Source organism: Stegodyphus dumicola, chromosome 8 (genome assembly GCF_044657685.1).
Source record: "Stegodyphus dumicola isolate Sdum_Otavi_A_Nest chromosome 8, ASM4465768v1".
Lineage (NCBI taxonomy): Eukaryota > Metazoa > Arthropoda > Arachnida > Araneae > Eresidae > Stegodyphus > Stegodyphus dumicola.
In genome coordinates this window covers 30,766,485-30,793,914 of record NC_140775.1, presented here as the reverse complement: position 1 = coordinate 30,793,914, position 27,430 = coordinate 30,766,485, and the positions used below count along the sequence as shown (strand labels likewise).

The 27,430-nt window shown below is 30.7% G+C and overlaps 1 protein-coding gene across 1 annotated transcript in view; it reads right to left on the bottom strand.

Annotated features, from left to right (window-relative positions):
* The window catches only part of LOC146995695 (PDZ and LIM domain protein 2-like), a 122,722-nt gene extending 97,932 nt beyond the window's left edge, over positions 1–24,790 (bottom strand). The window contains exon 1 of the mRNA XM_085821710.1: positions 24,430–24,790. Within this exon, the coding sequence (XP_085677836.1) occupies positions 24,430–24,531 (102 nt within the window). The 5' untranslated portion in view covers positions 24,532–24,790. The remainder of the gene's footprint in view (positions 1–24,429) is intronic.
* Positions 24,791–27,430: the final 2,640 nt, after the last annotated feature.

The window sequence follows — 27,430 nt, the reverse complement described above, 5'->3', positions numbered from 1 at the left end:
GTGTTATTTAAGTATCTGCATCATCGGTATTATGTAAGAGTCATATGACAGTCATTTAATCTCATTTCGAAGTGATGCGATTTATTATGCGCAGTTACTATTTTTTGAACCGAAAGGGAAAATAACCAAATTTAAAATGGTGAAATAAGGGTAAATTATACAAATTTGCAAAAATTTAAAGTCAGATTCAAATGACCTAAATATTCAGCATTTGTAATGTGATATCTGTGCGGAAATGGTACGTTGAGGCAGTTGAGATAATAGGCAAAAACATTCGCATGGGGTAAATAATTATTCCCCATGTTAATTTTGAGCAGTATGCATCGCTACACAAATAGGGGATTCGCCGACATGCATTTTGTCTATGGGACTGCGGTCAAACGGAGCAGCTATTCAAAGGAGGTAACAATAAAATATTTGGACTGCTTTTAATAATTAATAAATAAAATACTAATAATTAATAACTTTAATAATTAATAATAAAGTATTTTGAGCAAAGATCGTAGATATACGCTTAATAAACATTTCCAAGGAACCAACTACATGTTTAGTAACTTGCCTTTTTACCAAAGGTGGAATCATTAATTGCCAAAATTAAGAATATGAATTTTGCAGCTCTTTATCGAAAATTCTGAATTTTCTTTGGAAAGTGGTAGGAAAAATCATTCTTACCTAACGTTTTGCACGGGCTATTGCACGCGTCAGTAATTTGTTTTAATGGTGATATAGCGATCGACTAGTCCGCAGATAAAACATAAGTGATAATTAAATGATGTAATAGATAAATGACTCGTGTTCAACGGAAAAAGAAGCCTAGGTCGACTGGTAGCTCGCGATCGACAAGTTGGCCAGTTCCACTTGAGAATATTTCAGAGAATTTTATTTATAAGAATACGGAATTTTATTTTCAAATTATCAATGCATAGTAAATGTTTTATTCTTCATTCTTTTTGATTTATTCAGATCAAAAACTCATGGCCTCATTTCCCAAATACATTCTATTCGCATAAGCATATCTGCAGTATAAAAATTTACTAAATCGATGTTTATTTTTAAAATCTCCTAACTATCGATATGAATGAAAATTTCACTCTACTTTCTCTAATTTTTTAATTACAAATTAATTTTAATCATAAGCAGGTTTGTACAATTCTTCAGATAGACAGAACATTATATATATATATATATGTAAAAGGAACTACTTTAATTTAACAATTGCTCTTTTAATTCCTTATTTTAACTTGGCTACGTCCCCTTCCTATCTCAAAACTGCGCGTTATCTGAAAAATAATTCGTATTATATCACCTTATAGATTCCTGTAATGCGGTTAGCTCTTGTCCAGTCACCGTTCAAAATTTATATAAAGATATCAGCTTTACAAATATCCTTTGCTGAAATGTGCATTTACTTTGCTCTCACCGTCTGCTCTGCTTACACGCAAAGCCAGATTTAGACTTGATAAGGCCCTAAGCTATTTGAGATATGGGGCCCTTTATAAGTCTCTTATAATATATTTTAATAAAATTTATACCATATTTTAATTTTTTGGAGGCCCCTTGTGTAGATTGTGCGTAAATCCGGCCCTGCTTACACATGTTATTAGCCTCTCTACGTCGCTCATTGCTTTAGATGTGATAAGTTACATAAAACTGGGTGGGAGGGGCTTGTCACACTCAAACTGGTATGTGTCCTAAAACAATGTTCATCAAGAAATAAAATTAGCGGTGAATCTACAACTACTTATGGTTTCCAGGCCCCATTCATTCTTTTATAGCGCAGTCTATCTATATGCCAGCAGCATTTATAACGATCTCGGTCATGACTGAAAATTGGTGTCTTCTCTCCCACGCATCCTAAAATATTATTTCAGGCACACAAATCTAACAAAATTTTGAAAATAGACCTTTAAATTTCTAATTTTAATTAAAAGACAACCTCCTTCTGTTCTGCACTGACATCACTTTTTCCCTGCAGTATTCCGCACTGCGGTAAGCTTTTATCCAATTCTTATGAAAGAAAGAATTTCCGAGTATAAATACTTCAACTGCCTTGAGCGCACTCTCTTTCGCCGCTTCCGCTATCCTGATAAATCACGTCTCTTCGCTAAGCTCTATTTGTCAATTGTTTAAAAAAATGTAGCTGCGTAATTTAAAATTATGGCGTGCACATTGCTCCCAATGTGATGTACCATGTAATGAGATATAATAATAAGATTTGTTGATAAGAATCGACAAATAATAAAGAGAGAGTCAGATTATTAAGTGATTTTGTGATTCTTCGAAAGAGTTCCAGTTAGCTACCATGCGACAGAGTCAAGCTATATTCTGTCACCTCCATTCCAAGCGTGACTATAACGCAATCGGTTTTTTCATCGTCCCATCCAAAAAATTATCGCATATATATAGTACATATATATAACTGAACCCACTTTTAAAGATATATGCATTGTGGTTATCAGAAACATAGTTAGAAAAAATATGTTCTTGTATACACATTCTAATGGAGTTTAAAACTTCTATTTATCCTCTGTTTTGTAATTTTTGGGAGTTATTTATTCAGTTCTTGTCTTACTACTAGAGCTTACATGTTTTGCATCTAATAATTTTCTTTTAAATTTGGCTTTGTCCAAATGCTTTAAGCATTTAAATGCTTTAAGCATTTAAAAATTTTAAAAAAACTAAAAGAAAAATTAATTATTATCTTACGGTTTGCTGAACAAGAACACACTGTCTCGTGGAATACAAAAATATTTTATTTCGGGCAGTGGCAACACATTTCTTCCAGATCGCTGAGTTTTCTAATTAAATTCGAAAGACAAATATTTTGCATTTTGCCGAGAGGAAAAACACTCTTTTTCATATCGCTGACTTTTCTGATTAAATTTGAAGTATACGCTTTTCATAGTGGCAACACAAAGCATTTATATCGCTTAGTTTTTCAGCATAAGATCATTAAATTCGCACAAAAAATTAAATAAATACAAAATAAATTTGAAATCACAATTTTGATTTTGAGTTGCACATGTTTGGGTGGTTTTCTGCTAGCTTCCCTTCAATAAAAAGTAATTTATTGTAACAATCTTTATTCTGAAATTATTTTTGATCAGTCACGTTTTGAAATATTTATAAAAAATTCTGTTCTTTACAAATAAAGAATACAAGCGCAATAAAAGTTAATCCCACTGAATGAGCTGACTACTTGGGCCTCCCCCATGTGTAAAGTCAATACACGCCAGTATCCCTAAAAAATTCGCCTCGAAGTAATCCCACCCCTTAGGCAGAGAGTACTGTTGTGCTCTGTCATAAAATAATCCAGACTATTTTAACAGAAAGTTATTGCCAACTGACGAGTTATTCATTTATCTTGTATATTTATATAAGCGCGCTGTTCATCAGCATTTCTATTGAAAAACAATCTGCGTTTTTTCTTTTGAATACATCTGACTTCTGTATCAAAAATAAAATCTAAAATGCGTGGTGACATTTGTAGAAATGTACACATTCCAGTTGTATATGTATTTCTCTTTTAATTTTATTCAAATAGTAATACACATTTTAATATTATTTTGATACTTTCTTATTTATTACAGTTTAAGTTTTGAAACGAGTTTCGGAAACAAGCATTAGAACTTATAAAATTAAAATTCTTTCTAAATCCATTTTCATTTAATTAAAAGATTCCATTTTATTAGTTGGAAACAATAAAGTATTACTTTTATTCAAGAACGCAAGAAAAATACTTGTATTTTTTTTTAAATTTTAATATTTTGTATTCTTTAAACTTTTAAAAAAATATTTAAATAATAAAATAGCTTTTTTTTTTTTTTTTTTTTTTTTTTTTTTTTTTTTTTTTTAAGGAATTAGACAGTAATCTGAAATTTTCAGACTGTTTACTATGCTTTCACAAATACTGGTCACTCTCAGGCATGGTCATCTTACGGAGGTTACCGTCGGGAAATATATATTATTGCGTGCGTACGGGTTCGTAATAGATTGAATGCACACAGGTCCCATGATATGTTAATAAAATTTATTTTTATCAAGTGAAACACTTCTAAGTTCTGAAATTTTATCCAGAAATTCTAGTACAGGTATTCACAGTATCGCAGAGTATAATCAGAAATTACACTTCAAACTACTAAGAACGTTAAACACAAAGCAATGCAAAGCGCATCTAAAGAGAAGGCTAACCTGGAAATATCTCGGATCTCAACCTGAACTAACAACTCGCAACTACGACGAATTTTGGCGATTTCTTGCCAAATTTAGCTACGAAAAAGGTCGCAAAAACCATTGTCAGCTTGGGGATATCTCGCCAAATTACCGAGATACACCATTACTCAACGTTAAGTGGACTTGTCCCTGTATTCTTAATTTTCCGGCATAGCTCATCTCTTTAAATTTTTCATGTTACTTTACACAAAAGAAACACAAGAATTTTTACTTTATTCCACCAAAATTACCTATCTAAGTACAAAATTCGTAACAATATTTTACAGTGATTTATGCTTTCCTGTATTTTCGTAAATAATTGGTCTTCATTTAAACTGATCTGACTTTTCTCTGGATATTCATTCGCATTATTTGCCTGCAAATCAAAACTGAAATTTTACACTCTCGTCTACATTATTCTCTACTTTTCTAATTTCTTCAACTATAACCGATTACCTACTGATTTTCGGATTTTTATTATCTTCTTTTCACATAAAAGTTAGATTTCTGTTAGCAATTTATTTTCTCTTCCTTATTTTATATTCCATACGGATGCTCTAATAAATTCATTCACATGTTCTTCTTTTCCTTGTCTCTCCCCTCCCAGCTTCTTTTTTACCTTACAAAATACTTACTCATTCCTTTCTAAATGTAAGAGAATTTGGGTGAGAAACGCAGATAGTAGTTTCCAATACCCTTTCTTATTAGTACTTTCTATTAAGCCATCCAGTTCGAATTCGTTACATATATTCTTTGTGGATAACAATACAATGTGGTGAACCGACTTTTTAAAAAAAAATCGATTTACATTTTTAACAATTTAATGCTGTAACGATTTTTGAACATACCTTCGTTTTACAAACAAAGAGAATTTTAGCGTTTGAACCATCAGATACAGCAGAAAAAAAATATTTTAAATAGAGTTCATATAATCCCTTCATTCATATATATATATATATATATATATATATATATATATATATATATGCTTCATAATATTGTCGTTTGATATGATAAAAGATCTTTAATTTATTTGGCACACTACAACTGATTAACAAAGTGAGCGATTTCAAAGCTACTTCCTAACTTCTTAATAATTAGTCTCAAAAGAGCTATTAGTCTCGAAACATGATTTTGAGCTGTTTCACTTTTCATTCGAATCTGTTGCCATTCGGAAAAACGTAAAATACTATTCTTTCATATTTAATCTGTTTGTTATTAATTAACAAACTAAATGTTTAAAAGCAATAGATGAAGTTCTTAAGAATTTTTTTTTTTACTTTTTGATATGATTGATTTAAATAACAGCGTATTTAATTCATGATATATCTCACTAAAAACATTAAATATTTTTATAGAAATACATTACATATTTTTTATTGTTTTAAATAAACAGAAGATATATAACGTTTTCATGTTAGTCTAAATTTATATTCATCTAATATTTTATACAATGTTTCGCTATTCCACCTGGGCCATTTATACTGTTAATCTCAATTGATAGTTCTATTAAACCTTAAAACAGCCCTTTTGGGGGTGGTCGTTAAAATCTGAACCCTTTCAGACTTTTTCCTACTTAAATTTTATTTTTAAATTGTATGTTCTAATTTAAAGCACACTTAAGTTATGATGCACTCTGCTTATGATTATGTAATGTTACAGCATTACTTTAATTCATAAAAAAGATATTATGATTCTAATGCCACATATTAGGATTCTCGACACAGAATCTTTGGTATTTTAATAATATAATAGCTAATTGATTAAAGTTAGAACCTATCCAATTATTAACCTAATGAACATTTGTACCATTACAGTAATTCATTTTTAAGTAATTATTTATTAAATTTTGCATTACGTTCCTCAGCAAAGAACAATCGTTTGGTTTAAAAGTTAACAAATTTTTAATTTTAAACTGTCGTCTTTCTCTTTCATTTGAATCCTTCAGTTTTTAAATATTCAGCAACTTGCATTATTACCTGTGTAAGAAAACTGTGCGTAATGAAACAAAGAAGATCCTAAGTTCATGCAACTCTTAAATAAACATTTCGTTCAGTTTCATTTTAAATAATTTTCTTAACATTAAATACAAATATTGAAAATGTGCTACGTTATTTCCAGGTTTTGATACGAGTTCCACCTAGCTTGAGAAGCTTTCTTAGTTTGGCCTTGAAGCAACACCTGGCCATATGATGAAACGAATGACTGAGCGTATTTATATTAAAGCTCAAAATAAACATCCCTGGAAGTACATAAAGGTGTGTAATGTCAAAACAAATTTCCGCAAAAATCGTATGTAATTTTAAGAAAAATAAAATATTATTAACACCTAACAAAGGAACGAAATAAAGTAACATGACTTTTTTAAGGGTTGGGTTGTATTCGCTACTGCATTCTTTTATCAGCAAAACCAAAAATCCCTCACTGTGTTTGTTTATGTTTTCGAGAAGTACAAAATTACATTTAGATAATTCAGGCAACAGTGTACAAAGATTTAATACACAGCAGCCGACGATTTTCCAGTAGTTGCGAATTTAGTTTATATACGAAAAGCAACCACTTTATCCCAAATTTTTTAATATCCAGATGAAATGCAACCTCAGTTAGTCCGAATATTTGGAGCTATTCTATACTGAAGCAAGAACATTTGGAGTTTACAATGGATTTCATGTTCACAGAAATGTTCACATTTACAGTTTTCCATGTTATGATAGTTAAATAACGAATGCAATCAAAATGCTTTCTAATGTTCAATTTTTTTTTTTTTTTTTTTTTTTTTTTTGGTATTTTTTAAAATGTCCAATACAAGGCGTAATTCCGAAAAATAGTAACTGCATCATAAATATTAAAAACTATTTCTCACAGTTTATCTTTTTGCACTTTTTCATTAAAATATAATTATTTTTTATTAATATTACACATAGTTTTATCAGACTACTACTTTACACTCCACTTATCTCCAAGAACTTAAGAAGCCAGACAAAGATAGAAAGTCGGTTATGTCAACAAAATGGCGATAAGAAATATTAGCTAGACTACAATGTTCTACGACTGCATGATACAGAGCCTTCTCTAAAAAGTGCCAGTCTCTCCGTTTTAATTTTTAATGATGCTAACTGAACCGTAAAAGGTTATCTTTAACATAAGTGCCGCCGCTAAAAAGATAAAAAAACAGTAATTTCCTTCTCCCTATTTAGCCTTTCTTCTCTTCCCTATTTTTTATTAGACGAAAAGTAAAATTTATATCAGACGGAGTTAACACAATGGAATACGAGTAACGCGGACGTATGAGTAACGTCAATGTGAATCAAAATTAATGAATATACATTACATGAATGAATATACAGTCATTACATTAAGTTTCCTTCTTCCTATCATTATGGAGGCCTACCAGTGGCAGCCGAATGTTTAAAACTTCTGAATACTGGTAGTTTGACCCTCGATAGAATTCAGCCGAACGGGCTGATTGCATGGTTGGGTTTCATGGTTTTCCCTCATGTATAACATCCCTCCCCTTAGGCAGATAGTTCTCGCGTACTTTGCCATACTCAGATAACCTAATCTATCACTATGCAAAGTTATACTTGGAATGCAAAGTTATACTGATATATGCAAAGTTATACTGTTTAATTTTAGATTTACATTGCAATGATTTTGATTTCGAGTTAAGATGTATGAAGAGCATTAGTTGTGTTGCCTGATCTCGCCCAAACTGACGCCATATCGCCGCCTATTGTTTTGTTTTTCTCGCATACAGTGTTCTACAAATTTTGTCTGTTCGGGGAACCTCTACCATCCTCACAAAAATAAATGTTATAAAAAAACATAGAAAATATTTAAAATTGGGAAACAAAAAAATGAAATAAAAGCTGAAAGGTTTCAGATTTTAAATTACGTCCAAAGGGGCGTTTTCTTTACATTTTGTGTGTTACCTTTATTTATTAAATATCATGTTCTGCGCACATAAACCATAAAATTCAGTTCAAGAGCAATATCGTAAAATAATTTTAAAATGAGCATATCTTTAGAGTTTCCGATACACAGTCTCGCGCACTGGAGATAATTTCTTTTTCTTTTCTTTTCTTTTTTTTTTCCCCAAAACGTTGCCATTGCTCGCTTTGAAATCCTTTCAGTTTTTTATTCAATTCGTTAAAGTTTTACAAAATATGAAATCAATAATAAAACAAATTCCATATTTCAAATTTGGGCTTCCAGATACCCATATTCGCAGGAAGATTACGTTTCTCAAAATTGGAGGGTTCTAGGTACCGTTGTTTTATAACAATGAGAGAAACATATATACATTTATGCAAATTCTTCATTATTTAATTTCTTTAAATATAATACAGGGGATAATATTTGGTGGCAACAATTTGAAAAATGAAACAACGCTTGTAGTGAATCAACACAAAATGCCAAAACGAAATTAATAGTCCTTCTGGGCAAACTGCTCCTCTGGACTAAAAATCAAAAAAAAAAAAAAAAAAAAAAAAAAAAAAAAAATTTACCTCTGAGGACGATTTTTCAGCTATACTTTTAAACATACACTGCCCATTTTTTCCAGCTATCTTTTGAATAGAGCAAATAATATCTTGATGTTTTATAACCAAGTGATGGTTCTTCATTTTCAGTAAAATCAGCGTTTTTCTAGACTCCTATTTCTCACCACTTTCATCAGCATTGCATACCTCTTTCGCACTTGCTTTTTTTTTACCTGACATTAACTTGGAGAATTGACAACGAATTTTACAGCCGTTTCCTTGCCCACTATGCGTTTTCACTACATATTGTTCGAAACCTGAAATCATGTCAATAACTCAAGAACTGAAACTATTTTCAGTGTAGTGATGCCCATAATCTAATTTTAAGTTCATCATGAAAAGGTCTGGTGTTCCTGCAATTAGACTGCCAGATAACTCAGCATGTTTACTTTGGCAAAGCCTAAATCCTTTACCATAATTTAAGTAGTTCTGCAGTACGTAAAGTTATAGTGAAGTCATTATTGAATAACTGATACGCCTATCTTTTTTTTTTTTTTTTAACCATTGTCAGCAAAGAACTTTAGCTTTTCCTACCACTGTTTCCCTTTTTTTTTTTTTCCCCTTCTTTTTTTTTTTTTTTTTTTTTTTTATTTTATGTTATAATTTGTAGTTGAGCCTGTGCCGTATAAATCAGGCAAGTTTCACACACACACACACAAAAAATCTTGCCCCCCCCTTTTTTTTTTCCCCATTACGTTTTTTACGTTTTTCTGTTTTGCATATTTACAACCTTTAGGTACCTTAGAGCACATTCTAGAATGCCGGGTGTCGGCGGGCATTAGTATTTTTTCAAGGTAAATTTATAGATTAATGTAATTCTAAAATACATATATAAGGTTTAGGATATAAAGGTTATGGACTGTATTTTCATGTAAAGTAAACAATTATTAAATAATACAAATAAAAGTTTACAAATTCTTCGGTCTGCAATTCATTGGTATAAAAATACTTTATTAAAAATACCATTCTTAAAGTCAGTACGATATTTGGCATTGCATTTCGTTGGCCATTGCTTCCTAATTCGAAGGGTGTGATGATAATGCTGCTCGTAAGCAATCATTAAGATGTTTGTTTATCTGTAAGTCGAGATCTGGTTTTACTTCCTTGTACCAAGTAAAGGAAGTATTGTAATCACGAAAAGTTTCGGATACCATATTTCGACGAAAATATCCATTTTGATCGCTATCGAATGCAATTTAACGATGTTTTTGCGTGACATCTGTATACGTAAGGACAGAATACAGGGTTCTTTTTCACCAAACGAATTATAAAAATGATTTAAAATGGATTCAGAAGAGATATTTTCGTGGCGTCTGTACGTGCGTGCGTACGTATGTATGCATGTATCTCCATAGCTCAAAAATGAATAGCCTCAGAACGTTGAAATTTTGTATGTGGGATTGCTATAACACGTAGATGTGCACCTCTGCGTAGCTAAAGAATAAATTTTTATTTGTCGCAGTCAAAATTTTTATAATCTCTGTATGGCTCATGTAAACAAATTTTAGTGAGAAGGTTACGTTTTTTCACTTTCCGAAGAATTATACGTTTCCCTTTTTCAATACGAAAACAAAGTAGGAACCCTGGAATCGAGATGTCTAAGCAACAGTTAACAATATGATTCATAACAAAGGGAAAACAAAGACACCGTCAAGACAACTTGCAAATAATGTCAAAAATCTCGCATTTTGATATTTAATGTATCGGTTAGTTTTCTAGGGAGTCAACCATTTTGCGTTTGATTTTTTATAATAGGTATAAAATCTTCCAAGTATAGGGACCGGGTAACGGATAAAAAGTTAAACTTCGTAATATTTATAAAAACGGATTTCTTTCCTTCTTTCTTTTTATCTTTTTTTTTTTTAATTAAAAAAAAAAAAAAAAAAAGATGGTGTGGTGTATTTAGTTATGGCAAAGCACACTAGGGCTATCTGCCTAAGGGGAGGGATGCCTTCGTGGAGGACTTTCTAAAAAAAAAAAAAGAATATGGATGCTTACGATATTTAAAACATCTTTGTAAGTACATGTTTACCACCAGCTGTTGCGTAAATAAGGGCCTTGTGAGGGCTGCTATGGGTACGGTACATATTTATACAATGTAATTTGCTTATATAAAAATAATAACGAAATTATTGACTTCTCTCAGTTTCCTTCTAAAAACTGCAAATGAAAAGTATCATATTTCACATAATAGTTCACACATAGTTTTGCTTTAAGTTTTCTATGTTCGATGTCTTTTAATTACCTAAAACAACCGCCTGTGACAATAGACTTTAATTCAGAAAACAGCAGAAAAAGCTTCCTTCTGATTATAACAGAATTTGTTTTTATTTTATAAGCACAGTCCTCTGTTCTCTGAAATAGTTTGACTGCCAAACAGGGGCGTAGCTAGAGGGGGGCAAGAGGGGGCATCTGTCCCCGGGCGCAGAATCCAAGGGGCGCCAAACTGATGTTACGACATTTTAGAATTAAATGCTTTCCACCTTTGGCAAGCAGTAGGGGGCGCGAAATCTTCAGTTGTCCCTGGGCGCTGAAAACCCTAGCTACGACTCTGCTGCCAAACTTGATTAAATTTCTTTTCTTCATTTGCGCATATTATTTTTTAGCTTCCTTTCTTATTTCCTTTCGTCCTCCAAGAGGATATACTTGTGAAAGCGAAGCCTAAACAGTATATGCAATTTTGTTACATTACGCTCAAGTTGCAAACACAAAGGCTATCATTAAAACGGACCGGTTACTTTGGGAGGTCATTATAGGTGACCACCTCTTTCTTCGCGCCATCTTCCTGACCACGTGACGCTTCCTTACAAGGTCGAGAGACAGTGGATAGGTTTGTGTTGACATCCGCGGGGAATTTGTTCAGCTGAATTCCAGCAAGCACGTGGTCAGCGAAGCGGAAAAAGCGAGTTTTCATCCTATACCAAAACTGCATATATTTACGTGGCGTAGAATCCTTGAGCAAAAAAAGAGCGGGATAATATAACGCGAAGAAGGATACCCGTACTTACATCCGGAAATATCAATTGAATACTGAGTTTGATATTATTGCTCTGTAAAAGACTAGATGTTGTCCAGCATAATATAGTTTGCCTAGTAGTTTCTTAAAACTTTCCCGATTCCAATGATTCTTAAAATGATTGTTTTAAGCTACAAAAAAAAATATTTTAAATCTTTAACTCGTAGAACAGAAATAATCAACTAAAATTTCACAAAAGAAGTGATTATTTATCTTAACAACATAATATTCAAACAAAAATTAACATTAATTTAATAAACATAAAATGCATACCAACAGTATATGTAATTTATATTTATAATTTTTTATATTTTTTAATTTCACATTTTTTTCGTATGATGAGAATTTCTTTGGATTTAATTTGGACATGTCCGATTTTTGATGATCTTCCGATTTTTATTATTCGGAAGTGCAGCTGAAAGCCATTACGTAAAGATTGCTCCCAGCCGGGAGGAAAGCCTGGCTGCCAGCAGTCTTTACATTAGAATTTTCAGCTAAGACCGCTGAAATGAAGGACTCGACTGAAGCTAATGCTGAGATGAAGAATTCCATCGATGGAAATGCCGCTGAACTGAGAAAGGAAGCAGCAGAAATAAAGGAGAATATTGCCTCTGTCGAAGGAAGAATTGCAACGAGAAAGTAACCTTGCAGAAGAAAAATTATAATGGGATATAGAAAGTACTAAACAAGAAAATTTACATCGTGAGCGAGAGACTCAACAAATAAATTCTAAGACTGGAATAAGAATTCCTAGAACCAACTTCATCTGTAAACAATGTCCCAGCCTAATCGGCTTTGAACGCTCTAGCTTATATTTCATAACTTGGTTTCAACAACGATACTTCGGCCTATCGAGATCTGAACAACATGAACCAGCCGCAAATTATTGCAGGCTTACAGTTCTTCTTCTTTATTTTAAGTAATAATTGCAGATTAACAGGCAGAGATTACCAATTTATTATGAAAATTACCTACACACAGCACAATAAGTAACTGCAAAGAGAACGGCTTAATTTCCGCGCTCGAGCTATTAGCAGCTATTTATTGCAGCGAACAGCATTATGTTGGCATAAGTATATTTTTTTCATTCAGTTTTGTTGTTTATTTATTTAAATTATTTGTAATTAGGCTTTAAGATACTGAGAAAGAAGACACCGATACCTGTAATCAGACAGAGAAACATACACGTAATTCATAAATGCTGTTTGAGTATTTAGCAGTTCGTAAATATTACATTAATTCTGGATACATCTTTTTATGCATGCCATTCTGGAACCTTTTCTATACACAAATAAGTTTTGTATTAACAAAGATTTATCAGGAATGGCTTTGCAGAATCATTAAATATTCTGACGAAGGAAATATATATATATATATATATATATATATATATATATATAAAACAATTATATGCTTCCCTATAATTGAACTCTAGTCTTCTAATTATTAGCTGGATATTACATCACAACATCACACAGAAAGAATAGATTTAATTCATTATAATTCGGAAAAGAATGTGTTCTGAATTGCCATTAGTTCAAATATAACTGAGCAAGATACTTTGAAATGTAGAAAAAACGCTTATGCATTAGGTGAAAATGTCAATGCAACAGTTGCCTCTGATATTGCTCTTTTAGTTTTCTTTATGATGCATAAAATATTTTTATCTTCGATTCATGGTCAAAGACCTGATACGACATAATAAACGACGAACTCTTTTATCCCGAAATAGCGACACATCATAACTATGCACGCGAGTCGGAAATCGCCAAAATAAAATTTCCGCCACCGATGAATGCTATAATCTCCAAGAATCGCTTCCTGGCCATGAAAAGAGTAGTTTGATAATAGATGATATCAACGAATCTTTTATCAGCGTAACGATCACTTGTATTTTGAGCCTTTATAAAACCTGGAGTTTTATGTTACTGACTTTCCGTGGGAGAATTATTAAATTCTATTTGAAAATTTGATAACATAAAGGCCAAATATTTTTAAATGGTATTATGTTGATGACATTTGGTAACAGGTGAAAATATATAGAAGCTAAAATATGAATAGCAGAAAAGAATATATTTTAGTACACGTATTAAGATGGGATGAAATGAGAACTATATGCGATCTCAAGGGGTTATCAATTCTGAGCCTTTTGACCGTCATAACAATAAAAAAAAATCTGATGTGTACACCACATGACTTCCTTGTACGGAATATTAAATTATACGCATTTTTTCTTGCATTTTATTTAAACTTATTAGATTGAATTAAACCTACTTCACCGACAGCGCATAAACCACAATAGAATAAATGCATTCTTTAAAATTCACTTTGTTTACCATAGCGACACTCTGGCGCTAGGTTTACTTAACAGTATTATATTTCATTCATATTATAACTCAGAATGCACAAAATGTATATTATTTAAAGAATTATCTAATCGTTGCCACATGTTCTACTCAAATACTATAATAAAGCTAGAACTATGTATAAAAGAAATTAAGCAAATAAAACAAAAATGAAACAGTTTTTCACAGACGATTGAGTATTTCTCATTTAATTAATTCAGTTCTTACTTCGCGAGAAGGCAAAAATACATAAAAACTCAAAATATCTATATTAAAAAAAGTGAATCTCAAACGCTTATTTCCTCGAAAAAATTCCAGAAAGAATTAATCATGATTTAATTGGTAATAATAAATGAATGCGTTATCTTTGTTGTTGCGAAGCTAAGTTTCTCTAGATTGGCAACAAATCCACTAGTCTCCTGTTTCAAATGTAAACATCAATGGCCGCCATTAAAAACAGGCTTAGCGGCAATTAAACAACTTTAAAATTGCTGATAATTCTAAAAATATTGCCCACAGATTTACTAAAGGCATAAAATCCTTAACCTGAAGATAAAAAAAATATAATTCAATCATTTTTAAAGAAAAAAATGTACAATTTACAAACATATAAGAGTAAAGAAACTGAGATCACTGAGCCGGGTAATAGAGTGGATATATATATAAATATATTTATATACGTTTGGTGCGGCCGATTGCAACCAAAATACGAGGTGCACATCTACATGTTATAGCAGTCCTATATACAAAATTTCAACTTTCTGAGGCTACTCGTTTTTGAGTTATGCGAGATACGTACGTACGTACGCACGTACGTACATACGTTCATACAGACGCCACGAAAAATTCTCTTCAGAATTAATTTTAAAGCAGTTTTATAATTTTTTTGAAGGAAAAGACAAATTGTTATTCTGTCCTTACGTACAGATATCACGCAAAAACATCGTTAAATTGCATTCGATAGCGGTCAAAATGGATATTTTCGTTGAAATATGCTGCCTGAAACTTTTCGCGATTACAATACTTCCTTTTTACTTCGTACGAGAAAGTAAAAAGAAGAATTATTTATAATTGAATAATGCATATCAGTTTCTTTTAAGTTTCAATCGAAATTAGCATTCTTCGCTTTATAAAGCGAAGAATATTTTATTTAATATATTAAATGATCCTCCCTTTTAGAGTAAAATCCCAATGTTTAGCCTAATAACTTAGTGTGAGTTACATCAGCAAATTTGCTCAATATCATGCTCATAGGCTCGGCGTCAGGCCTTTTTGTCTTCCACTGCAATTTCTGCAGGTTCTAAATTTTATTACCCAGTGCCTTCCTAAAAATTTTGCCTTTTGGTGCGATGGCAGCGAGTACATTGGCTATGATGGTGCAAAGGGTGCAGACACAGATAGGCCGCATCAAGCCTTTTAGAGTCCCTAAGCACTTAAAATAGTTTGGTGCCTCCAAATATATTTACAGCATAATGCTTGTTTTTCTCCATTCCTTCTCTCTCAGTATTGCTTTAACTGTACCATAAATTCCACGGTAAAATCAGTAGTTTTTATGATGCACCGTTTTCGTTGAATTCCTAAGCACTTTTTGTGGCATTTCTTTCGTCGATGCCCTAAGAACGCACTTATTTTGCTTAATGGTTAATCCAGCTCTGAATGCAACCAACACACTCTTGGAAGGTCTTCCACAAAGGCATCCTTCTTGTTAAGCAGATATTTCTTTGGTATTTAAATTGATGATGATCATTTAAATTGAATCAAATACCTACAGTGACCATGATAAAGCAAATCTATAAAAGACTATATAGACCGTGTTTTAATACGGCGTTCTTTGCTTCTCTATCTCCTTCCACCATTGTCTAAATCATTCGTAAGTTCTTATATTTCTCTCATTGAAGCGATTAAAAAGTTGATTTTGAAATTTAATGTAGTTATGAAAAAGTGTGCATTTTAGGTAGGTTTTCCATTTACTAAGATTCATAATTGTGAGCATATCAGGGAAGAGTTACTTTTTAAACAAGTCATAGGTCTTCCAAAGGGCTCCCATTCCAGTACCTCGATCTGTAATATCGTTTTTATTTATCAAAGAATTTAACTTCCAAAAAAATTACAACAGCAAGAATTAAATTACTACAAGCACACTTACAGATATGTAGATGATCTTATTACATTTAATAATTTTAATAAGATTGAATACTCCGAGATTTATCCAAATTGCCTTACACTTAATAAAACTAATAATTCGCAAAATAACATAGACTATCTCGATCTTCAAATCATTAACTACAAAAAAATTTTACTGTTTGACAAAACAAGAAACTTCAGTTTCAATACTAAAAAATTAATAAATTGGAATTCCAACATCTCCAAAAAAAATAATTAGCAATAAAATAATAAATCAAATACAACGTATTAAAAATATTTGCACAGATACGACAAATCTACAACGCGAAATTTTGCTCCTTATTAAAATTCTCAAAAATAATCTAATATCTAATCAATTTATTAACCATTGCCTTAAAAGAAGCAGGCGTTAAATACTCACTCTAAATCATTTAACTGATAGGGATATGATAATTTGTTCCTAAACCTGAGAAGGCGGTATAAGTTGCATGACTATCAATTGAAGGATTTGTACATAGTGTAATTACAAAGCTGTATATAATGTAAAAAGCTAATTGTTGCCAGACGTTTCTTATGCTGTTACTAAAAAAAGGGCCTATTTCATAATCTTTAGTCTGTCAAATAGCTCTTTGACAGTGAAAATTACTTTTTTCCTTTTCTTAATTTCTTCCTCGTTTCGACACGACAATTAGCCAGAAATTAATTAATTTCCATTTACTAGTATATTCAAAATTTTAACAGACGTTTTCATTCACATAAGACCTCCGCAACAAGCGTCCCTCAAGCGTTCCTAATCCCTCCCTTGTCCCATAAGTTACTTCTCACAAGTTTCGCCGCCTGAAATAATTCAAAGCCCCCGCTGCCGATAAAGAATTTCGGACACACAACCCTTCTGAGTAAGACGCCGAAGAGAACACTTTGCCCGCATCCCACTAGAAAGAACGTAAGTATTAATGCTTTTTCTGGCCTTTTATATCTTCATGTACATTCCCTTTTCTTATTATTTATATATTAATTTTCAATTTTTGTTATTTGATTTGTTTTTGCAAAAATTGCATTATATTTCTTAATTTTCTAATGTTTTTTTCAATTACTTTGTGTTCTATTTCATAATTCCAAATAAGATAAACAATGTTTAATTTTTTACAAATAATTTTGAATTAAAATGCATAAAAACGAGGGTGTCAAGTATTTTATCAATTTTACTACATAAATTGCTTTTCACTCAAAATTGTATTAGCGAAAATGCTTAATAAGAATGAGTTCTTTGGTACTCTACTTTGGTTCTAAATACCTTCACTTCACGGAAATATTTGGCCTAACTTAATTTGAAAGTTTGGCATCACCATTATTACTTAAGTAAAAGACGAAACACCTTCGTATTTATTTATTAATTATTGTTCATCGAACTGGAGTTGGTTAGTTCCCTTTGAAAAGTCAACTAATTTCCGATTAATAGCAATAATTGCTTGCTTATAATTTAATTTCTTTTTACAGTTAAAATTTTGTTATTCCTGATTTACTTCAAGTCCCCGTAAAACATTTTTAACAATTTACATTCAAGTTACTTTAAAACAATTTTCGGAATTAAACTTCCTACCTATGGTTTCATTCTTTTTAGATACTTCTACTAAAACTAATATTAGGATATAATATAATCAATATTTCTTTAGTAAATAAATCATTATTATCTTACTTTTCAGCTATTGCGTAAGTATTAGAATAACTTGTTTTCGAACTTAGAGAATTTGAGACATTAGTTTAGAAATCGATTCCACCCACCCGAAATCCTTTTGCGTACAATATGTTTTAATGTGTAATACAAATTTTAATAAGTGAAATTAATAAAGTTCCTACAAAATCTAAAATTATGTAATAATTATCATTAAGATATTTTGAAGCCTTTTTAAAGTACGAGGCACCAACATACGCCATATTAAAGACAAAGACATTATTGTTATCGGGATCATTATTGTTATTAGAGTTACTTAATAAGTAATTAATAATTAAGGAGTAATAAGGAGTAAAATGCGAGTCTTAAATTCGCAGAAAATAGGCATGATCCCAGGCCCCCAATTTTTTCCTTTTCTGAAATACGGTGATGTCGTTATCTGTCTTTACCGTGATGTAATTGATAAAAAGTAATGGTTACAGCTTGGATTCTTACAGCAGTACCTAGAAAAGCATTTCTCAACCGGGTTTGTGCAAAATTGTGTTGTAGGAAAAGATGTTCGTTATTCGGTGAAAAATAATGACGGCTAAGCTCATTATACGTAATTAGGATGATTCCCTAAATCTCTTTCAAACTATAGCAGTACCTCGGTATACGTCATTAGTCCGATCCAGATCTTTATAAAGGAAAAGAATGGACCTGTTTTCCTTATAAAAAAAACTTATTAGTAGTATTATGCTACTGTTTATTGCTAAAATACAAATACAAATATAGCGTGTGAAATATGTATTGTATATAAAAGAAACACTACACACAGGGAGGCATATGTCAATGGGCGCAGAATCCAAGAGGGGGCCAAACTGATGTTACGAAATTTTAGAATTAAATGTTTTCCATTCCTGGCATCTTTGTTTGGTAATTGATTTCATTCCCTTTGGCACCAGGGCTTAATTTCTAAAAGTAGAAATGCCGAAGCCCTATGGGATGACCCTCAGGAAAGAGTAACAAGAGTAAATAAGTAAATAAAATGACTATTAAAATCATTAATAATTTAAAAATTAAATACTTAACGAGTATCAAATTAATTAACAATTATTTAATTGATATTAAAAATCAATATTTGTTAATTGTTATTTAATTTAATAATTATTATTTAATTAATTATTAATTAATTTATTAATATAATTAAAGTAATTAAATAATTAAAATTAAATAAATTGTAAAGAGATAAATTAAATTTCAATAAGCTAGTTTTTATATAATATTATTGCTAAAAATAAAATTTTCTACATGAAATTTCTACTGAAATAATTGTTCAGTTACATAAAAAAAGTGCTGGAGCCTTCTTATTTAGGACTTCGGCGCAATTTAAGCTCTATTCGGGGCGTTAGCCAATTTAATAGCGTTTCCGTTTTCATAGTCTTAGAAGCCATCGTACTCGGCATATTGTATGGAATATCTAAGTCGCGGATACGTATGGCATCTTCATACTTTTCAGCATTTTTTTTTTTTTTTTTTTTTCCAGACGTATGTATTTTGCAAAACGCAAAAACGATTAGCCGTAAAAAGTTCAAATTTTGTATATGGGACTGTTATAACATCTAGTTGTGTTTTTATTGTAATCGAGAATACCAAACGTATACACACACCCTTATCCGGCTTAAAAGTCCTTATCCGGCCTTTATTTTCGCAATCGTTGGTCGGAGTTGTATACTTCAAACTTCCAACTACAGAAGTGTTAATTTAGAAGTCAAACAACAAAAATCTGCCTTATATTTTCAAATTTTCACAGGACTAGTTTCGATGGTTTTACCGAACCGTCATCCACAGCTACCAAAAGCGCAAAGGGGCTTCTAAATTAATACTTGTTCGGCGTTTTATTATATCTTAATTACATAAGTGTTTTAAATGACGAAAATATTCATGTTTGGGTAATACCAAATTAAAAAAAAAAATGATACTTTCCGACAAATAACGAAATCTAACTAACTTTTAATGCCGTCTTCTGATTCCTATACTTAATCTGGGAAAGTTTTACACTCGTTCTGAAAAAATAAAATTATAAGAAGTTTAACTACCGTACAACAAAAATGGACCAATTAATTTCAGAATTTGCAGTTTTTGATGTCATTTTCAAACTGCCTTGAAGGAGCGATTAATTATGTTAAAATAATTCGAGGAAATACGTTTAAATGTACAGCAAAAAATGTGTACAGTTTTAACAGTTGAATAAGGAAGTCATGCAACAAATGTGTACAATCTAACAGGCTGAATAAGTCATGTCCATGTAATGAGATTTTTTTTTTTTTTTAATTGCTGTCAGATTAACCGAGACCTTGGATTAACCGTGGTCGTCGTCCCCAACTTTATCCTCTTACGTTGACAAGACACTTTTACTGTCACAATAATTTTGGCAGAATGCAGATTAATTTACATGTGACACTACTGTGTCAAATACTTTAAGGATTATAGCATAAAAAATGGAAGCGGACTTCCACTTTCTGTTAAGAAATTTAACAAATCCAATGCGCATAAAATGCCCAGTCAAATCCTTTTTTTTAACAAATTATTTTATTGCAAATTACAAATAAATCGTGCTATTATTGATATCTGAATAAAGTTACAATAAAGAGAAAACGTTTATATTTTTAATACTAAATTTAAAATAATTATTAAATAAAATTACGCGAATGGCTGGCTAATGGTAAATTTCAAGACGTGTAATGACCTTACGAATAATTTTAATTTACCATTACTACATTAGTAACAATAAAATATTTTTTAGTGTTTATGTCCCTTACCTATAGAATTTTATTAATTTTTATTAAAAATTGCAGAGAAAAATTCAGTTACGGGTTAAAGAAATTAAATATTATTTACATTGCTACAGTGTTGTAATCAAAACACTCGGAAATAACAGAAATGTATATTTTTAATACCCCATACGTCAAAATTAAAATGGATACGTCAAATTTTTTAGGGGAAAGGGGTCTACTGAATGATACGTCTCCTAAAATAATACGAAAATTTTAAATAACAATCTAGTATTTCGAAGATTAGAAAAAATAATCTTCGAAAACAAATTTGAAATAACAATTAATATTAAAAAAGGGGCAACCTGTGATTTTTATATTCAAATTTTAATTTAACATTTGAAACAGTTTTAAGTTAAACAACGCCGATCAGTTAAGAACAAAAAAACATAATCCAATTTCCATTAGAACGCCCTCCACAAACGCTTCCTTTCCTATAACTAGACAGCCTTCATGTACTTTGTCACATTCATTCTAACAAACATACCAACCAGTTTAAGAATTACTCGTCAGCAATTAATAATATAAAGTCATATGTTTAAATGAGTTAGTCAAATAAGGAGGATAAAATTGGAGGAGGGAGAAGGACTTGAAATGATTTATTTTATCATAAATGACCGTCATCTACATTTATTAAATAAAGAAAAGTCTTAATTACTCTTCAAGAATCAGTTGTGCCCCCTTCTCCCCACACACATTAGATCGCTTGTGCACGAGGCTTCCAACAAATATTTCCCAGGAGCAGTATTTCTGTTTTTCTAGGCTATATAATTCGCGTAGTGAAAATAGGTATTAGAAGGACTGAGGTTTTAGAAGACTATAAGCTTTTCTTTTTATACATAAGTTATAAACGAACAAACAAGTGCCCCTAGTCGGAAAAAAAAAGATTAACGTTTATTATGCTATATTAGTCCAAAAATGCTAATGCTACTGCCAAACACGAATCCTTATTCGGTATGTGAATCAAGTAATGTAATTATATATAATGCAGGTAAATAAAATAAATAAAGTGTGTTTATATGCATAAGTCGATATTTTTGGTCTGCAAGTACATATTATCCCGAAGCAATTTTATATGGCCTTTAAATACATTTCAGTTATATATTTGTTGCAAATAGGATATTGCAAAGATTTCGAGATTCTAATTAACAAGATATTATTTTCATTGCCATTTAAAACGGACGTAAAAAATCTATAAACTGACTAATTAATTTACAGTGTGATATAAATCTTATTAAAAATTTTTGAAGATACAAATTTGATAAACTTTTATTCGTATTCGTCAAAAAATAAGTATGGTCAGTTACGAATTTTTGCACTAAAAATAATCGTCTTGTTTGGGAATACATTTGTGCGTGAACAACTTTTTTACATAAACGAAAATTAGTAAGAAAACAGCCCAGTTGACCGAAGAGCATCTGCAATCCGTGGTGAAGATAATTTTTAATAATTCAATGCACGGACATTATACAGAGAAATTTTGTATTTACAAGCAAAACTTATGCTGCTTACAAACACTTTTTTTTTAAAAAATTTATGCGTCAAAGAAAAATTTAATAAATAACAGAAAAAAGTAAATTTGAGTTAAAATAACACGCAGAATAACGATTATTGGATATGGTAAAGCAACAAGAATCAGTGTAATATTCATACATTTCAAGTCTAAAATTTCGAAAGTTTAAATATGGAACCTTCTTTCTTCAGCAAATGCTCAAGAAGCTGAAGAAACAAGGTTCTGTATTTAAACTTTCGAAACTAGTCCTCCAAACTTAACGAATATTACTTTTATTCTTGTTGCTTTACCATTTCCAGTATGATCTCCAAAAAGAAATTAGTATCTCCAATATTATTTACTTTCATTTTTGTCCAACTGGGAAGTATTCTCTGAAAACTGAGAAACCTTTCATAATTTGTTTTTTTTTAAATTTAAATTACAGTAAATTATTTAATGATTAATTAAACATTTTAGAACTATTTCAAATAAATTACAGTCTCAATTATTTATATACATTTAGGTGTCAATATGTTTGAATTACAAAGTATTATCAAGAAAAATGTACTGCAGGTACCAAACTTTAAATTTCAGACAGAAAATAAATACAAATTAAAATTTTTTTCCCTTTGCGTTATCGCCATTATTGTTTACGTATGTTTTAATTAATATTTACTACGCAAAATTTAAAATTTAGTTAAATGCTAATAAAAAATTTTCATTTCACTGAATATTTTTTAACTAATAGGTCAAATTTCAGAAGTGCGTGAGTTCGTTGGGTGCCGTGGGGTAACTACAATAATTTTAAAAATAAATATTAAATAAAAACAAATATATGATAAAAAAAATAAATAGACATAAAAAAGTCTGAAAGCTTTCAGGTTTTTTCTTACGCCCAAAGGAGCGCTTTTTTCATTTACACATACATACGCATTTCGACAGCATTTGAGCTAACGCCCCTTTGGGCTAAAAATATTTCAAAACAGCATATCTTTAGAATTTCCTATAAACAGTCTCACGCGCTGGAGCTAATTCTTTTTTGGTACAGTGTGTCACTGCTAGTTTTGAAATTGTTGAATTTGTTAATCAAAAATTCGTTACAGTTTAATAAAAAATTCTTTAAAGTTTTACAAAATATGAAACAGATGATAAAATAAATTCCAAATTTCGGCTTCCAGGTGCTCATATTCGGGCGGAGGACTACATTATTCAAAATTTGATGGCTGTACCGTTGTTTTTTCACAATACGAGAAACATACATACATTGATGCAGATTCTTCATTATTTAATTTCCTTAAATATAATACAGGGAGATAATATTTCATGGCTACAATTTGAAAAGTGATTTAACACTTTTAGTGATTCGAAGCAAAATGCCGTTTCGAGACCCTTTCTGGTCTAACGCCCCTTTGGATTAAAAATCTGGCCCCTCTGCCATTTTTAGATTGAGCATTCGACTCGCACACAATCCGAGTTTAAAACCAATACCTTAATAAACTTACTCGAAATTCTGTTCCTTTCCTTTAAAAATGAAAATTTGCAAAATATAAAAAGGAACCATAAAATATGCAATACTACAAAAAAATATATGAAATTAATAAAAAGAAAATGAGAATTAAATAAAACCAATTTTTAGATTTAACAAATTATATACTTCTTTCTCATAACCTTACAAAATATGTATTAGAAAACACATACATATATTCATTTAAAACAATTTTGATCTATGTATAATGATTATCTAAATCAGCAATAGAGAATTCATAAATTTTTGCCTCCTAAATTTTTTAAATAAAAGTCAGCACGGAGATGTATTTTAGAAATAAATATAATGACAAAAATAAAATGCTAATACAGGTCGTGACTCTAACAAATTCTCGAAACTGAAAATTTAGGTGCTGTTTCATTATTATTACATTTATAAATATTTTTGAAAATTATTATATAAAAATATTATATTTATATAATATTCAGAAAAATCTCCTTCTTGGTGGTATGGCAGAATGTTTTATTCAGATTATTTAAATGGATCAAAATAAATCCTCGAGTTTTTATTTCCGCATTAAAAAAGTTACCTGCGATAATGCGATTAAAGTAACGTTTCAAGTCAGCTGCATTGTCCTTTTGATATGGCATTGCTTCAAATGTCACACGTGACCACCAAACAATTGCGTCATCTTTAATTCCAAAAAAAATTAATAAATAAAATCTTACCCTAGAGATCGAAAGTGATGTATCTGTTCCCTTCCCTCCTTTCAGACGAAAACCCCATGGGGCCCCACCATACAACTGCAGCCAAAGATATCTTGCAGACATGGATAAAATTTACTCTACAAATCACATGGGAATTGACCCTGACGTATTCCAAACATTGCGAAGAGCAGCACAACACATGGTTCCCGATCCCTTATCCTTTCAGAGGCACTAGTGCACCGGATGCGCAGGTACATTCTGCGCTGACCACCCATTAAACTGGCATTGTTGCGGGAAGTTGATGGGATTTTTATGCTTTGTTTACAGATATGCGGATTCTTTTTATTAACAGTATTACATCAAATGTTGTCACGTCTATATTTTTGCGAAGAAGTCAGCCATATCGAAAAACTCAGGCAGGGCACTGATGGCGCCATCTATTGAATTCGAAAGTAAATAAAAATGTATCAAATTAGAGGGATGCCTTTCTTCCAATATTTGTTCTACTCGAAACAGTTTCAGAACAAATGTAAACGCTTAAATCACTCTATAAATATGACATATAATTCAGGGGATTATACTGCACTGTACTCTTCAAGTATTAGCGTCCAAGGAACTTAAGAGAAATAAGAGTAATTTGGGTTTCGATAACACTCTTTATATGTTTGATGAATAAAGAATTAAACAAATTATGGAAAACGCTTAATTTGATTTATACTTTCCGATTAGTTGATTAGTTAGCAAGATATGTTCCTGTCTCTTACATCTTGCATTTGGAACTAGTGAGTTGTAAGTAATAAGTTATTCTCAAATGTTGCATTTGTTTTCAATAAAACATAATTTCCTGTGTGATTTAAGTTATTAATTGTATTGGAAATAATAATTAATTTTGTGATTTTGGATCAGCAACGTTTCATTTTGGATTGTGAAAATGAAGTCTGGCTAATGCCTGCTAATTATAATTATTTTATCTGTCTAAATAATGTTTTGCGAAGAAAAAGAAGGGAAAAAAAAAAAAAAAAAAAAAAAACGATCTTGCAGTTTTGAATATTTTCTTATCAGAATTTAAATGCACATATCATCAGGGTTACTTTTTGAAAGTATCAAAAGTTACCAAAAAAAGTAAAGAAAAATGAAAAAGTAAAATGATTATAAATATAATTATAGCAAATAAATTAATAACAAATAAAATTATAAATAACATCTTGATGAACAACATCTTTTTATAATATCGATGGTAAATAAAACTTCTCAAAAAATCTGAAAGGATTCCGATTTCAATGATCGCCCAAAAGGGTTCATTTATAGTTTAATATGGTTTATCAGTAGAGATTATCGGTTAAGATAGTCCAGGTGGAAAAGTGAAACATTTTATAGGATATGAGATGAATGTGCATGTTGGCGAACGTGGGAATATTATATATGTTCAGTATAATGTCTGAAAAATATGTAATGTAATTCTATAAAAATATATAATGTTTTTAATTGGATATGTCATGAATTAAATATATTTTTATCAATCATATAAAAAGTAAACAAAAATATTATTCTTAAAAACTGCATTATTGCTTTTAAATAATTTAGTTTATAATTAATAACATAAAAATGGAAAATCCGATCCTCACCTTAACAGAAAAGGTTTCATCGGAGAATAAAAATTAATAACAGACATATTAAATATGAAAGAATAACATATTACGTTTTCTAGATGGCAACATGCACAAATGAAAAGTGAAACAATGCATTATACAACGCAAAATAGTATTTCCAGACTAATAACTCTCTGGGGCTATAATTAACAAATAAAATTAAATTAAATACATAAAAAAAGAAAATCTAAAATTTTGGATTCTAAATTACGTCCAAAGGGGCGTTTTTTTAACATTTTGCGTGTTACTTTTATTTATTAAATATCATGTTCTTCGTACTTAAACCATAAAAGTAAGTTCAAAAGCAATATCGCAAAATAATTTTAAATTGACCATAGTTTTAGAATTTCCAATACATAGTCTCACGCGCTGGAGATAAAAATGTTTTTATTTTCTGTACAACGTTGCCATTACTCGCTTTGAGATCCTTGAGTTTGTTAATCAGAAATTCGTTAAAGTTTTACAAAATATGAATAATAATTGGCGTTAATATTTGGTGGCAACAGTTTGAAAAGTGATACAGCTTTTTAAAAATTTCAACGCAAAATGCCAAAACGAAAACAATAGTCCCTCAGGGACAAAGCCCCTTTGGACTAAAAAGAGAATAAAAATAGTTATAAATTTAGGATAACTAAAGAAGCAATAAATTAAATAAAACTAATTTCCCCTAAACTTGAGAAGCAAGTATAATTGAATAAAAGATAATTATAACACATCCTGATACACCTAAAATAGAAAGAAACATTTCTCCAAATCTTCTCCAAATTCATCCTACATATCTTTTCATTAAGAGCAGTCTTGAAATATACTCTCCACCTCCTAAATATTTCAATTTTGTCATTAATAAAATAAGTTCACTGTTTTTATCACGGCAATTTTGCAACGTAGCACAAAAATCTTTTCTGATTTTGTTTATTACATTATAAAACTTTCGTGCCTCTTTCTGTTTCCCCCCCCCCCTGAGATATTTTATTTCCTTATAATCTCCCCCCAATATACTCTTTTCTTTATTTCGAGTAATCTTTTTTTTCCTGCCTTTTAATTTGTCTGTACTTATCTTCAGCATTTCTTGTATAATGTTTTTGCACATAAAACGATCTACGTGGTTTTCCTTTTGTTAATTACTTCACATTTCCCGTCATACCAGCCCTTTGCTTTCGTAAGTTTTCCCCACCTGTGATTCTCATTATCCTCAGTCTCAATCATTACAAGTTTTCCCTTTATCTAATTCCTATATATATTAATGATCATAGAGGTTCTTAAGGTATCCGTGCCTAAAATTTCTTCCTTTTGGTCTCTTTATATATATATATAATAACGTTTGAAAATTCTGCCTCTTTCTTTTTAAAATGAGCAAATAATTATCAGAATCT